Below are 13,689 nucleotides of genomic sequence, written 5' to 3'. Positions count from 1 at the left end.
GGGCGATGGGTCTGTATGACGCCGGATCTCTCGGGTCTCTCCCCGGTTTAGGAAGGAGAACCGTCACCGACTCCTTGCTTTTTAATATATACATCCAGCCGCTGGCAGTTCTCATTCACTCAATTGGGTTTAGATTTTACTCTTGCACAGATGATACCCATATCCTGTTTAGGCTGGATCTGGGCTCGGCAGGCACAGCGTTTCAGCTTAGAACCTGCCTGGCAGCCATTGGGGCCTGGATGGGAGCCAACTGGCTCAAACTTAATGGCGAGAAGACTGCGCTTCCTATTGTTGGCCCGACCAGTGCTTTGGAGACCTGGACTACAGACTTCTGCACATTAACATTGGGGACCCTCCCTGGGTTGATTGATGTGGTGAAAAACCTTGGTGTGAACATTTCAGCGTTCCTGAAAATGGATACTCAGATTAATACTGTATGTGGACTAGGTGGTGTGTGGACTAGGTTTTCTCAAGTTAAAGCAATTTAGGAAACCCTTCCTTTTATTCCCGAGAACCTCTATGCAAAGGTAGTTGCAGCGTATCTTAACGGTAGCCTAAAGTACTGTAATGTGTGTTTTTTTTTTTGTCTCAACAAGCTTACCTACTGCATCGGCTGCAGGTTCTGCAAAACCCAGCAGTTCGCCTGGTGAAAGGTATCCCTTTCAGACAGCATGTCTCCAATGCTCGGCAGGAACTTCACTGGTTGCACGAGCAAGCTCAAATTCATATTAAAGTCCTGTGTAGTATTCATTGGGCTCTGAATGAACAGGGTTGTTTCACTGCAGGAAAAAAATAACTGTACTGTCCAGGCCGTGCACTTCATTCTGCAGGGGTAGGACTTTTGAAAAAACCTGCATATCATCATGGAAAGGATAGGCGGTCAGGTTTTCTCCTTCTGGGGCCCTAAATTGTGGAATGCACTTCCAGTAGGGATCCGCTGTCTGCTAGACTTTCGTGTCTTTGAACTGAGTCTGAAGACCCACCTATTTGCCTAAACTGTGCTTTTCTCTGCCCACGTTTCCAGAGAGCGCCAGATGCCTTTGGTGAAAGAGCACTCTACAAATGTGTTGATTAATCGTTTTGTGTTCCATGTTTCTTTGCAGCTAGTAATTCATACAAAAAGATGCATTTTTACCTCAAAGTGCTGCTTTAGATGAATCTATAAGATTACTGCAACACCCCTCTACATCACTGCAACCCTGAAATGGCCTATGTTTTTTTTATTCTGACCCCCCCCCTCCTTTACACCATATATGCAGTGGAACCCCCTGCAGCCCTCCTACTAGCATTTATATCACCCCCCACCTCCACATTTATATGTGGTGTAAAGGGGGTCAAAATAAAAAAAGTCGACATTTTCAGAGGTTCCCATGATGGGGGTGCAGTAATGGTGTAATTGCCTTTAGATACGGGTGTAAGGAGTGAGATCCTTTCTGTGGCACCCCTGTGCTGGCACGACTGATTGTACATTTTCAGAGATGTGTGTTCGGAAGCAGAGAGGAAGGGTCCTACGTGCAGTTTCCTATTATAATTGGCAGTGTGTTTACACCCTTTTCTTTTCTTGGGAGTATTGGCCTATTATTGGAGATTAAAGGTAGCTGGGCCATTGCTTTTCTGCAGGGATGGGTGTAGATGATAGTTTACCAGTGTTTTACATTCTGCATACATCTTAAAATGTGAATGTGAATCACAGAAGAAGCCCAATGATTTGACCGCTGTTCAGATGGGGTCAGATTAACTCAGTTGCATGGTTCTTAACCCCACCTGGATTGTGTCCTGATTCTTATCAAATGAAATAAGCATGAGCTCTGTTTTTAGAGGATGTAGTTTCAAGGACGCCCAAAGCCATCCAAGCCTCAGTGTGTGCAAGCAACGCCTCCAGACGGTAGCCCTTTACTGGAGACAACCCCTTAAGGTACAATTGAGCAACCCTTACAAATCAGTGAATGGAGACTACCAATCGGCCATCAGACCTAGCAGTGGATCCATATGCATAAATAAAATCACAGGTGACTATATTGACCCCACATGCTACAGCAAGCTCTATTCTTTTGATGCTTCAAACGTACAACAAGAATCTTGGGCTAGCAACATAGATTTCAATATGGCTCTCTGGCCCTTTGTGAGAACCCATGATTCCTCTTCTGGTGGCCACAACCCTTCGCTTCTGGGTCTGTTATATAATTCATTACACTCCACTGAGCCCTTCTCCTTGATGACCGTTCACCTATCCCATTTGGTCTGATTTCTTCCCGTCCACTAGCATCGTTGTTGGTAGTATGCTGACCCTCCTGTTTGGCTTGGAAACCACCTCCGGTACACCACCCATGTATTCACTTCCAGTCGACCTCACTCTCTGGCTGAAGGTCCTCCTAACACCTAGTGTTGACTTGGTGCTCAGCTAAATTGTTATTGACCACATTATTTGGTTTGGATATTGGTTGCTCAGCCTGAAAATACTGAATTCCATGAGTATTAAACTTTACTGATTGAGTGTAGAAATTGTCTCCCCTGATTGCCACCCTTGTCTACATTATGGCATGTAGCCAGCAGAAGGGTGGTAGGTTTTAATCCATGTCTTCAGCCGCAGGAATGGAACCTTGCCTTTGGGACTCCCACACTAACTCTACCATGGAAATCCTCTCTCCCCCTCTTGACCCGACACACTGTCTACTTATAGGGATTTTGAAAGTACATATTGTTAGCCCATTGTCGACATAGATGCAAAATTGGTGCAGCCTGCTTACCTCTGCTCTACACAGACCCGGATGCCAAAGGAACACAGTGCTGTCTGCTAAGTGCTTTGAGTGAAGTGCAAAGGAACTCTCATTACTGACAGAAAAAAGACACTCCAAACAAAGGCGGTATTCTAGACTTCACCCTCACAGCCTTCTTGTCCTTCCAGTCAAACACACTCCTACTTCTCAACTGGTCTAATCAGCTCATAGTTTCTTTCCCCCATCCACTACATGCCCTTTCAAACCACACCCAGCCCAAACCTATCTGGGAGACAGCCGAACCCAAAGACTTCCCAATCCACTCACAGAAGATGTGATCGCCCTTGCCGATCTGGGTGATCCCTGCCGGGACCGCACAACCCAGATTCATTATCTAGTGTTATCTGGAAGCAATCTATCTCTAGCACAATTACCTCTCTCCATTGTTTTCTTTTATTGGTTTTGGTATCTGTTTACATCTTGTGTCTTTTTGTAGAGGGGTGGAGCGCTGAAGAAAGGACCTTATGCCAGGGCTATGCAGCACATGAAGCTAGTGCTCCCTTACCAGCTCAAGGTGCTAGACTGGGACCCGCTTCATCAGAGCAACCAGCAGAAGTGTTACTGCTACTGTGGCGGCCCCGGAGAGTAAGTGCAATCCACAGTGACCCAAGGTATTGTGTACCCTGTATTCTGGACTCGAAGAGTAATAACGAAGTGTGGCAGTATGGGCACAGATAGGGCGAGGTTTCGGACGGGAAGTAGCTTGATCTGTGAGTATATCACAAGCTCTAAAGGTATTCTAATTTATGAAGATGAGATTTGGATAGGATTAGAGGAATCCTATTGGTTTTAAAATGCAATGTTCTGGCTAAAGGTAGTCTAAATAGTGACAATGGCATGTGGCACTTGAGGGACTTCAAAGAATGAGGTTGGCACAAGGTTAGTACTAGATGTGCCATTTATTTTGGACGGTGGCTCATGGTTAGGAATAGAAGTATCTTGAAAGTTGAAGGACTGAATGGATCGTGGGGTAAAAATGTGGAAAGTTACAAAATCCCAGGCATTAAGAATGGAATGGGATTGTGGGATTACGTTTGGCAGTATTCTCTGCAGTGAGGTTCAATGAGATTAGCACTGTATGTATCTTGTACATGCAGTGGCAATAAAAGTAGGATTGATCGTGTCTCATACAGCCGGGTGTCCAATAGATTAGGGTTGATGTTACCCTTCATGCGTGTGAATGTAATTCGGGTTTGAGGTTTCCCATACAGTAAGGGCTAAAGAGAAGTTTTGCAGATGTGCTAGATGATAAGGGCCATTGAGAATATGACTGAGATATCCCATACATTAAGGGCTAAGGATAGTAGCACTGGTACTGTTCCCACACAGTGCATGCCAATGCGAGTAGAGCTGGAGATGTTCCATACAAAGGAGGTTATGGAGAGTCTGACTTGGGTGTGTTCCATACAGTAAGGGTTATGAAGAATAGCTAGTAGTGGAGATTTCCCATACAGTAAAGGTTAAGAAGGCCTGGACTGGTGATAGTACGTTTATCAAAAAGGGCACCCGGTTGATGCCTTGCTCTACCCAAGTGGGTAGTCACGTATTAAAGAGAAAAAATGACCAAGGTCATGGGATTACCTGGCTGATGAACGAAGGGTGAACACACACCTATGGGGGTTACACCTTGGTAAGTGTGTACAGGTTACTGTGAATAACTTCTGACAAAAATGTATCGGGACAGTTCCGAGTACTGCAGTCAGATTTTTAATAAAACTGCAGTTTACGTGTTTGTAGATACACTTAATCGAGAGTAACACAAGATAGAACAGTATTTACACATTTTGAAGGTATAGTAACCAGTTTGTGAGTGACAAATTTCAAATATTTGTAACGTCTTTTTAATGCTTACACATCCACTGAGCGGTCCTTGGGAAGGAGACCAGTGGATTTAGTGAGGTGATAGCATGTAATAATCAGCACATAGACATCAAAACAATGTGGGGTTGAACAAGGGCAACACAGACAATATAACAGTCAACACAACAGTGTTTCGGCCAGAAAGTGAGCTTGGATGAGCTCTGATGGTGTGGCCTTCATCAGGACGAGATATTCCAAAGCGGGAAGTATCTTGTGAGGTCTGTTGAGATAAACAGACGAGGTGTTATAGGAGTGGGCACATTCGTGGGTATCTAGCACAGGTAGAGGTATCAATACATGAAGGACCAGTGCTTACCGGAACTTGGGAGCGCAGTGGCTCAGGGAGTAGCAGTGTCAGGAGTACACTGGAGGATTTTCGAGGTCCTAGAGGTGGCCGTTCCTGTGGAAGTAGGAAGGACATAGAGGCTGTGTTAAGCCATATGGAGTGGTGGAGCAAATAAGGGTAAAAAAGGGGTAAGAGCAAGCTTACCTTGAGGGCCTGTTGCCGCACAGATTATGGGTAAAACAGGCTGGCGTGATGAGTATGCAAAGTCAACCGCAAGCGTGAGGGGCTGCGGGAAAAAAGGACACACGGGGCTACGATTACAGGCCTCGGAGTATATCAAGTGTCATGGTGCACGTGAGGGTTGGTGAGGCGTGCAGGTCACAAATGGCCACGGATAAGGTGTGGCGGATAAAATCACGCATGGATACCATAACGTGTGTTCCATGTGGAAGTCTGTCTGAGCATGACTGATAAATGGACAGAAACGTCCGTGATGCTAAAATTACAACCTTAAAAGCCAGGTGGCGGATTAGCGGGATTGACCGTGCAGGATAGCATGCTGGGCGAGGAAGGTATAAAATGGAGGCTGGGCTCCCGTTCTTAAGAGACATGCAGCCAAGAAATAGGTGCAAGAGATCACAGAGCTGCAGTGGTTGCATGCGCGTGTGCTTACCTAGGGTTGAAGGAAGGATGGGCGCTGCAGAGCAAGCTGTCAGCGGTCGCGTTCCCTGGCTGCGCACGGAGTGAGCTGGGGAGCGGACTGTGATTAAATGGGGTGAGCGGCCATGATGAGGTGCGCAAGGGCGGGGTGCCCGTGGGGATGCCTGACCGAAAATGGCGCTAAGTACCAAAGGCAAAATAAAAAGGCAAAACAAAACACTCAGCCATGGGGGAGCATACTAATGTGTACACATCCGCTTGCAAGGATGCGTGGCTCAGGTAGGTAATCCATGTCTAGGCAGGCGGGCGGAGGACGCCTCACTGTCAGGCTAGGATGCTGATTGGTCATCGTCAAGGGTGTGATGGTAATGGTGCCCAGAGCTGCTAAAGAGGGGTAAAGAAAAGGAATGGATGATGTGAGCATACCAACATGTTTGGGTGACACATATCATGATACATATTTGCAGGAAATGCCTCATTGATGGTGGTTATGTTTAGCAGTGACACTGAAAAAGGCACATATTAACCCAATGGGGTGGCGTTTACAGAGTCAAGAGTCAAACATCTGTGTAGAGTGGAAACACTTCCTGTAATTGAACAATGCTTCCACTCCTAATTGAATTCATGTGGCACCGCTGGACTCTTTAAACGCCACCGCATTGGGTTAATATGTGCCTTTTTCTGTGTCACTGCTAAACATAACAACCATGAATGGGGCTTTTCCTGCAAATATGTATCATGATATGTGTCACCCAAACATGTTGGTATTCTCACATCATCCATTCCTTTTCTTTACCCCTCTTTAGCAGCTCTGGGCACCATTACCATCAGACCCTTGACGCTGACCAATCAGCATCCTTACCTGACAGTGAGGCGTCCTCCACCCGCCTGCCTAGACATGGATTACCTACCTGAGCCACGCATCCTTGCAAGCGGATGCGTACACACTAGTATGCTCCCCCATGGCTGAGGGTTTTGTTTTGCCTTTTTATTTTGCCTTTGGTACTTAGCGCCATTTTCGGTCAGGCATCGCCACGGGCACCCCGGCCTCGCGCACCTCATCATGGCCGCTCACCCCATTTAATCACAGTCCGCTCCCCAGCTCACTCCGTGCGCAGCCAGGGACCGCGACCGCTGACAGCTTGCTCTGCAGTGCCCATCCTTCCTTCAACCCTTAGGTAAGCAGACGCGCATGCAACCACTGCAGCTCTGTGATCTCTTGCACCTATTTCTCAGCTGCATGTCTCACTTAAGAACGGGAGCCCAGCCTCCATTTTATACCTTCCTCGCCCAGCATGCTATCCGGCACGGGCAATCCCGCTAATCCGCCGCCTGGCTTTTAAGGTTGTAATTTTAGCATCACGGACGTTTCTGTCCATTTATCAGTCATGCTCAGACCGACTTCCACATGGAACACACATGTTATGTTATCCATGCGTGATTTTATCCGCCACACCTTATCCGTGGCCATTTGTGACCTGCACGACTCACCACCCCTCACGTGCACCATGACACTTGATATACTCCGAGGCCTGTAATCTTAGCCCCGTTTGTCCTTTTTTCCGCAGCCCCTCACGCTTGCGTTTGACTTTGCATACTCATCACGCCAGCCTGTTCTACCCATAATTTGCGCGGCAACAGGCCCTCAAGGTAAGCTTGCTCTTACCCCTTTTTTACCCTTAGTTGCTCCACCACTCATATGGCTTAACACAGCCTCTATGTCCTTCCTACTTCCACAGGAACGGCCACCTCTAGGACCTCGAAAATCCTCCAGTGCACTCCTGACACTGCTACTCCCTGAGCCACTGCGCTCCCAAGTTCCGGTAAGCACCGGTCCTTCATGTATTGATACCTCTACCTATGCTAGATACCCACAAATGTGCCCACTCCTATAACACCTCGTCTGTTTATCTCAACAGACCTCACAAGATGCGTCCCGCTTTGGAATATCTCGTCCTGATAAAGGCCACACCATCAGAGCTCATCCAAGCTCACTTTCTGGCCGAAACACTGTCGTGTTGACTGTTATATTGTTTGCGTTGCCCTTGTTCAACCCCACATTGTTTTGATGTATATGTGCTGATTATTACGTGCTATCACCTCACTAAATCCACTGGTCTCCTTCCCAAGGACCGCTCAGTGGATGTGTAAGCATTGGAAAGACGCTACAAATATTTGAAATTTGTCACTCACAAACTGGTTACTATACCTTCAAAATGTGTAAATACTGTTGTATCTTGTGTTACTCTCGATTAAGTGTATCTACAAACACGTAAACTGCAGTTTTATTAAAAATCTGACTGCAGTACTCGGAACTGTCCCGATACATTTTTGTACACGCTGGTGATAATATGTACATTAAGGGTCAATGAGAGTTAGACTAGAGTAAGAGTAGAGGCATCCCATGCAGTACAGGTCAATGCAATTAGGATTCAAGTTTTCTCATACAGTGGGAGACAATAAGGTTAGGATTGGGGATGTCCAATACAACAGGGGCCAATGAGATGAGGATTGGCATACGTCTGAGTAGGGCTTCCAATTTCCTGTACAGTAATGGCCAGTCCAATGGTGAGATTCCAATTTTAGATTTAGACAGTAGCACAAGCATTATTGGCATAGACTGTGTTAATACTGATGAATGTGCACTGTTGGGGATAGAAAATATTTGATCCATCTAAACCAAGCAGGCATTACATGATAGTCATTTTTGTTCATAATTGGATTTTTTTTCATCCTTATTAGTACATATATATTGTTTCGAAGGGATTGTGTACTCCGAAGTATTCCACATCCCTGACAGTAATTACCACAGCTGTGCTGCTTCGGAAAACTTTAGGCGTAGGCGCCCTGCGTCGATGATGTCGATATGCCGTCCCTCGAGGGCCTCCGTTGATGGTCGACGTCACCGGATGTTATATCTAGTATGCATGACGCCCGTAGCCTCAGTTATGGTTTTTCCACGAACGTGTTTGCTTCAGAATCTCGGCACGCACGATTCTTCTACTTCGTTTGAGAAAGTTTGAGAAAATGTCTTTGTCTTCTACCCTGAAGTCGGGCTTCAAAAAGTGTCGGGACTGCGGTTCCAAAATGTCCATCACGGACCCGCACAACATCTGCCTCTGGTGCCTCGGCGAAAGCCACCCAACCGATGACTGCGATGACGGCCAGTCCCTGACTTCGAAGGACTTGCGGGAGGGGAAGCTAAAACCCGTAAGCCGAAATCTGCTGGACTTTCGACTGACGACTCGAGGGGTGACTTTCCGCGTCGACGCAAGTCCAGGGGGTCTCGGTCTAGGAGTGGGTGCCGCCATTCCTCTGCCTCTTCTAGGCATTCTCGGAAGCGCCGACACCGGTCGCCTTCCCCGTCCTCCTCAGAGGACTCCACCAGACGACAGGTGGCTTGTCCCACCAAGCATTCATCGCCGGCAGAATGGGACGCATTCCGTCAGGAGATGGCAATTTTCGAATCGCAGGGCACCGTTCGGTCCGCGCCTTCGAGAGAAGCTGGCAAGGTTAGGGCCTCCGCTCGCACGCCTTCGGGCTTGGGCGGTCGGCACGATCATCGGGAGCCGTTGAGGTCCTGATCAGACAAGGTTGATCGCCATAGCCATAGCCATTCCAGGTCCAGGTCCTGGTCCTTGACGCCGTTGAGACCCTCGGAGCCTGTGAGGCCTTCTAAGAAGGCATTGATGCCGTCGGCGCCATGTTCGTCGAGGGTCTCTCTCGAGGCTCCGGCTCAAAGCCGTTGTCGAAGTCGTTGGCACCTCAGTCGACTTCGACGCCAATTCCATCGGTGCCCTTGACGCCTTTTTGTGGAGAATTTACCAGAGGTGCCCCGGAGGGCTGTGGAAACTCTGAGGAAGGCCCTCAGTAAGTCAGTGAGGCCTGTCTTTGAGCACTTCTCTGGTCATCCACCCAGGCTTGATTTATTCCAGCCTTTGGACTACATTTCAGAGGTGGAAGAAGGGTCGGATGAGGAGGTGATTGTGCCTCCTGAGGTTTCTGATGACTTGTTGTCTGTTCACAGCCAAATGGAAGACCTACGTCAGTCCTTACATGCCAGTGGTCTGGACAACTCGCCGGAGGTTGAGTTTGGCAGGCCTGAGCCTGGTACACATGCTGAGTCCTCGTACATGCATCTCATGTTGAGGGTGACTGAGTACTTGGGGGTTGTCTGCTCCACCTGCGGGTTTTCTGCAGGATGACCTGACAGATCTATTGGAACAAGGTCCACCCTGTGTTGCCATTTCATATGGCCTTACAAAGAAGGGTGGTGGTGGCTTGGACTGCTCCGGAGAGTCTCCCGGCAGTGAATATGTCGCTTCCGAAAAAATCCCGTCCAGCCAGTGGTGACCCCTGCTACTTGTCTACGCACCCCACTCCGGAGAGTTTGGTGGTGCAGGCGGCTACGGCCCCAGCGAAGCAAGTTGCGTACCCTACCGTCCCTCCTGATAGGGACGACAAGCGCTTTGATGGTTCAGCGAAGAAAGTGTTTTCATCTGGGGGTATGGCTTTAAAGGCAGCCAACTCTGTCTGTGCCTTGGCAAGATTCACTCACACTCTGTGGATTGTGCATCTTTGGCGGCTGAACATATTCCCGAAGGGGAGGAGCGGGATGGTTTTCTAGCCCTGGTTCAAGATGGCAAGGATGCCATGTGTGAATCCGTCCAGTCGGGTCTGGACGTGGCAGACTGTGTCAGCCGGTCCATGGCAGCGAGCACCGTGATGCGCAGGGTTGCGTGGTTGCGGAAGTCGGCATTTGCTCCTGATGTACAGTCCCGGCTTCTCAACATGCCCTTTGATGGTGACCATCCTTTTGGCAGTAAGGCTGACGAGAGCCTTGAGAGGTTGCAGACCTCCAAAGCTGCAGCAAAGTCCTTGAGCGCTGCAGTACGTCAACCTCCGCCTTTTTATCCTAGGGGACAGCAATGGAGGGGAGGTTCCTTTCGATACTACTCTTCCTTTGGTAGATCGAGAGGAGCTGCCAGTCAAAGGGGCCAATGTAGGAGTACCAGAGGTGGAAAACCAGGTGCTCGAGGTGCCAAAGCCGCTCGTGCAGTTGCCTCCTTGCCCTCAGGCACTGCCGAAACCACTTCCGCCCAGTCGTGAGGCCATGGCCTATGGTTCGCCGGTTGGGGGAAGGCTCGAGCAGCATCTTGTAGAATGGCGTGCCATTACTTCAGATGTGTGGGTTCTGGAGATCATAGCCCACGGCTAGTGTCTTCCTTTCCGGCAGAGGCCTCACAACAATCCACCGGGGAAGCTCTCTTTGAAGCATCTGGATCCGCTCCTTGCGCAGGAAATTCTATCCCTGCTGGAGAAAGGCACCACAGAACTGGTGCCTGTAGCAGAGAGGAACAAGGGAAGGTATTCCCCATATTTTTTGATCCCAAAAAAGACAGAGGATTGAGACCCATCATGAACTTGCGGGGTTTGAACAAGCTCCTCAGGGAGGACAAGTTCAAGATGGGTACTCTTTCTCAAGTCCTCCAGGCCCTTCAGCTTCAGGATTGGTTGGTGTCTCTCGACCTCAAGGATGCTTACTTTAATGTGCCGATTCATCCCAAGCACAGGAAGTACCTGAGGTTCGCGGTTGGCGATTCGCATTTTCAGTTTCGGGTCCTGCTGTTCGGATTGACCTCCGCCCCGAGGGTCTTCACCAAGCTGAAGGTGGTGGCGGCAGCGCATCTCAGGAAAGGGGGGATTCACGTCTACCCCTACCTGGACGATTGGTTGATCAGGGCGCGCTCTCCCAAGCAAGTCCTGGATCATCTGTACGTCACCTGCTTCTCCCTTAACATAAAGAAGTCTCATGCGACACCTACCCAGCGGCTCTAGTACATCGGAGCAGTGCTCGACACATCCCTGGGGCAGTGTTCGCCTCCCCAGGTGAGGGCCCATCAAATTTTGCAGATGGTGGACAAGTTTCAACGTGCCCAGAGACTCCCGGCGTTCGAGTTCTTGAGGTTGCTCGGCATCATGGCATCCTGCATTTTACTGGTGCCAGAGGCCAGGCTGCATTGAGATCTCTGCAGTGGTAACTCAAGATGCAGTGGTCAAAGTTCTCCAGCAGGATGTCGGATCCCGGTCAGATTCCACCCTCGGTCGCCCAGGACCTTGGAAATCTGTTGAGAGGGGCTCCGTTTTGGCAACCGTGGGTGGAGTTGACTATCGTGACGGACGCATCCCTCACGGGGTGGGGAGCTCATGCCAACAAATTGACGGCTAGCTGCCGTTGGTCTCTGTTGGAGTCCAGTCTCCACATCAATCTGTTGGAGCTGCCGTCTGTCAGGCAAGCCCTGAAGGCTTTTCTGCCATCTGTGCGGGGGAAGAATGTCCTAATTATGACGGACAATACAGTAGCCATGCACTACCTCAACAAAAAGGGGGGGCAGGGTCACTTCCACTGTGCAGGGAGGAGATGCAGCTCTGGTTCTGGGCCATCCAGCAGGAAATTTCTTTCTCGGCAGTTCATCTGGCCAGAGACGAAAACGCGGTGGCGGAAGCTCTGAGCAGGCAGAGCACGGTCTCTCACGAGTGGGAGCTGGCTCAGGAAGTTCTTTTGGAGATCTTCGCCCTTTCGGCAACCCCACAGGTGGATCTCTTCGCCACCAGTGTAAGTGCGAAAGATTCTGCTTGCGGCAATTTCCTCCAAGAGGAGCCTTAGGAGACGCGTTCGTAGTGTAGTGGTCCTTCCCACTGCTGTACGCGCTTCCTCCAGTCCCCAGAGGTTCGGTTCCCGGATGATCCTCATTGCTCCAGCATGGGCCAGGAGAGCGTGGTACCCAGACCTTCTTGACATGTCCATTTGCCCTCCACGCCGTCTTCCCTACCGAGACAATCTGCTCTCATTGGAGGTGGTTTGGGGTCGCCATCCAGAGGTCAAGTCCCTCAGCCTTCACGCTTGATATCTGAAAGTTTGGGTTATAAGGATTGGGACCTCCCTGAAGACGTGATGGTGGTGTTGCTTTCGGCCAGAAGGCCAGCAACGAAATCTCTGTACCGTTGCAGTTGGAGAAAGTTCTGCGACTGGTGCAGAGTACATAATGTGGATCCTTTCCAATGTTCCATTCCTTTTTGTTTTGTCTTTTTTTCTTTCTTTAGCCCACAAGGGCCTGCAAGTGGGTAACATTAAAGGTTACCTGATGGCGCTGTCCATATTTAAGCGCTCATCTGAGGAATGTTCTTATTTTAAAATCCTTTTGATATCTCAGTTTCTAAAAGGGCTAACTAATGTGTTTCCACCGTCGCCTTTCCAGGTGCCGGGATGGAATTTGGATCTGGTTTTAAAGTTCCTAATGGGAGCTCCGTTTTGAGCCCTTACATTCTTGTCTGTTGCGACTTTTGTCCTTTTAAAACTGTATTTTTAGTTGCGGTTAGTTCCGCACGCAGAGTGAGTGAGTTGCAAGCACTTTCCGCCAAACCACCCTTCACTGTGTTCCATAAGGACAGGGTTGTCCTTAGGGTGCGGCCTTCCTTTCTTCCGAAGGTTGTGTCGGAATTCCATCTGAGCCAGAAGGTAATTCTTCCGGCATTCTATCCTCCTCCGCATCCTGGTAAGGAAGAGGAGAGGCTCCATAGGTTGGACCCTAGGAGAGCTTTGAGTTTATATCTCTCACGGATGTCCCGGGTTAGAGTGGACGATCAGCTCTTTATTGGTTATGGTGGAAGGCGTTTAGGTCATGCTGTTTCCAAGCAGACCATATCTAGATACGGGCTCATTCTACTAGGGGTATGGCTTCCTCCACTGCACTACAGAGGGATGTTCCAATTCGCAATATTTGCGAAGCAGCCATATGGGCCTCTGTCCATACTTTTGTGAAACATTATTACTTGGACTCTATCCATGGGCAGGATTCGGCCTTTGGTAAGGCAGTCCTCTATTCTGCAATGTGATTGGGCATTCTAAATTGATGCATTTGTAAATTCTTTTCCCACCTCCATACGTTGGTACTGCTTTGGGAGTCTGTCATAGATGTGGAATACGTCGGAGGACACAATCTCTTCGAAGAACAAGTTACTTATCTTACCTGGTAACGTTCTTTCGATGGGATGTTCCTCTGACGTATTCCACATCGTACCCTCCCTACCTGCCCCACTACAGAA

General features: G+C 49.0%; 1 protein-coding gene across 7 annotated transcripts in view; it reads left to right on the top strand.

Moving 5' to 3' along the window:
* PHF1 (PHD finger protein 1) overlaps positions 1-13,689 on the top strand; it is a 706,671-nt gene that overhangs the window by 167,055 nt on the left and 525,927 nt on the right. For all 7 annotated transcript variants that reach the window (XR_011283212.1, XM_069635206.1, XM_069635209.1 and 4 more), the window contains exon 6: positions 3,214-3,362. Coding sequence is in view for 6 of the 7 variants with exons in the window: in XM_069635206.1 (XP_069491307.1) it covers positions 3,214-3,362 (149 nt within the window). In the remaining variant the exon portion in view is untranslated. The remainder of the gene's footprint in view (positions 1-3,213; positions 3,363-13,689) is intronic.

The sequence above is a fragment of the Ambystoma mexicanum genome, chromosome 13 (assembly GCF_040938575.1).
Source record: "Ambystoma mexicanum isolate Mex_15411 chromosome 13, UKY_AmexF1_1, whole genome shotgun sequence".
NCBI classification, from domain to species: domain Eukaryota; kingdom Metazoa; phylum Chordata; class Amphibia; order Caudata; family Ambystomatidae; genus Ambystoma; species Ambystoma mexicanum.
The sequence above is the reverse complement of the archived record's forward strand: the minus strand, read 5'-3'. Positions and strand labels throughout refer to the sequence as shown.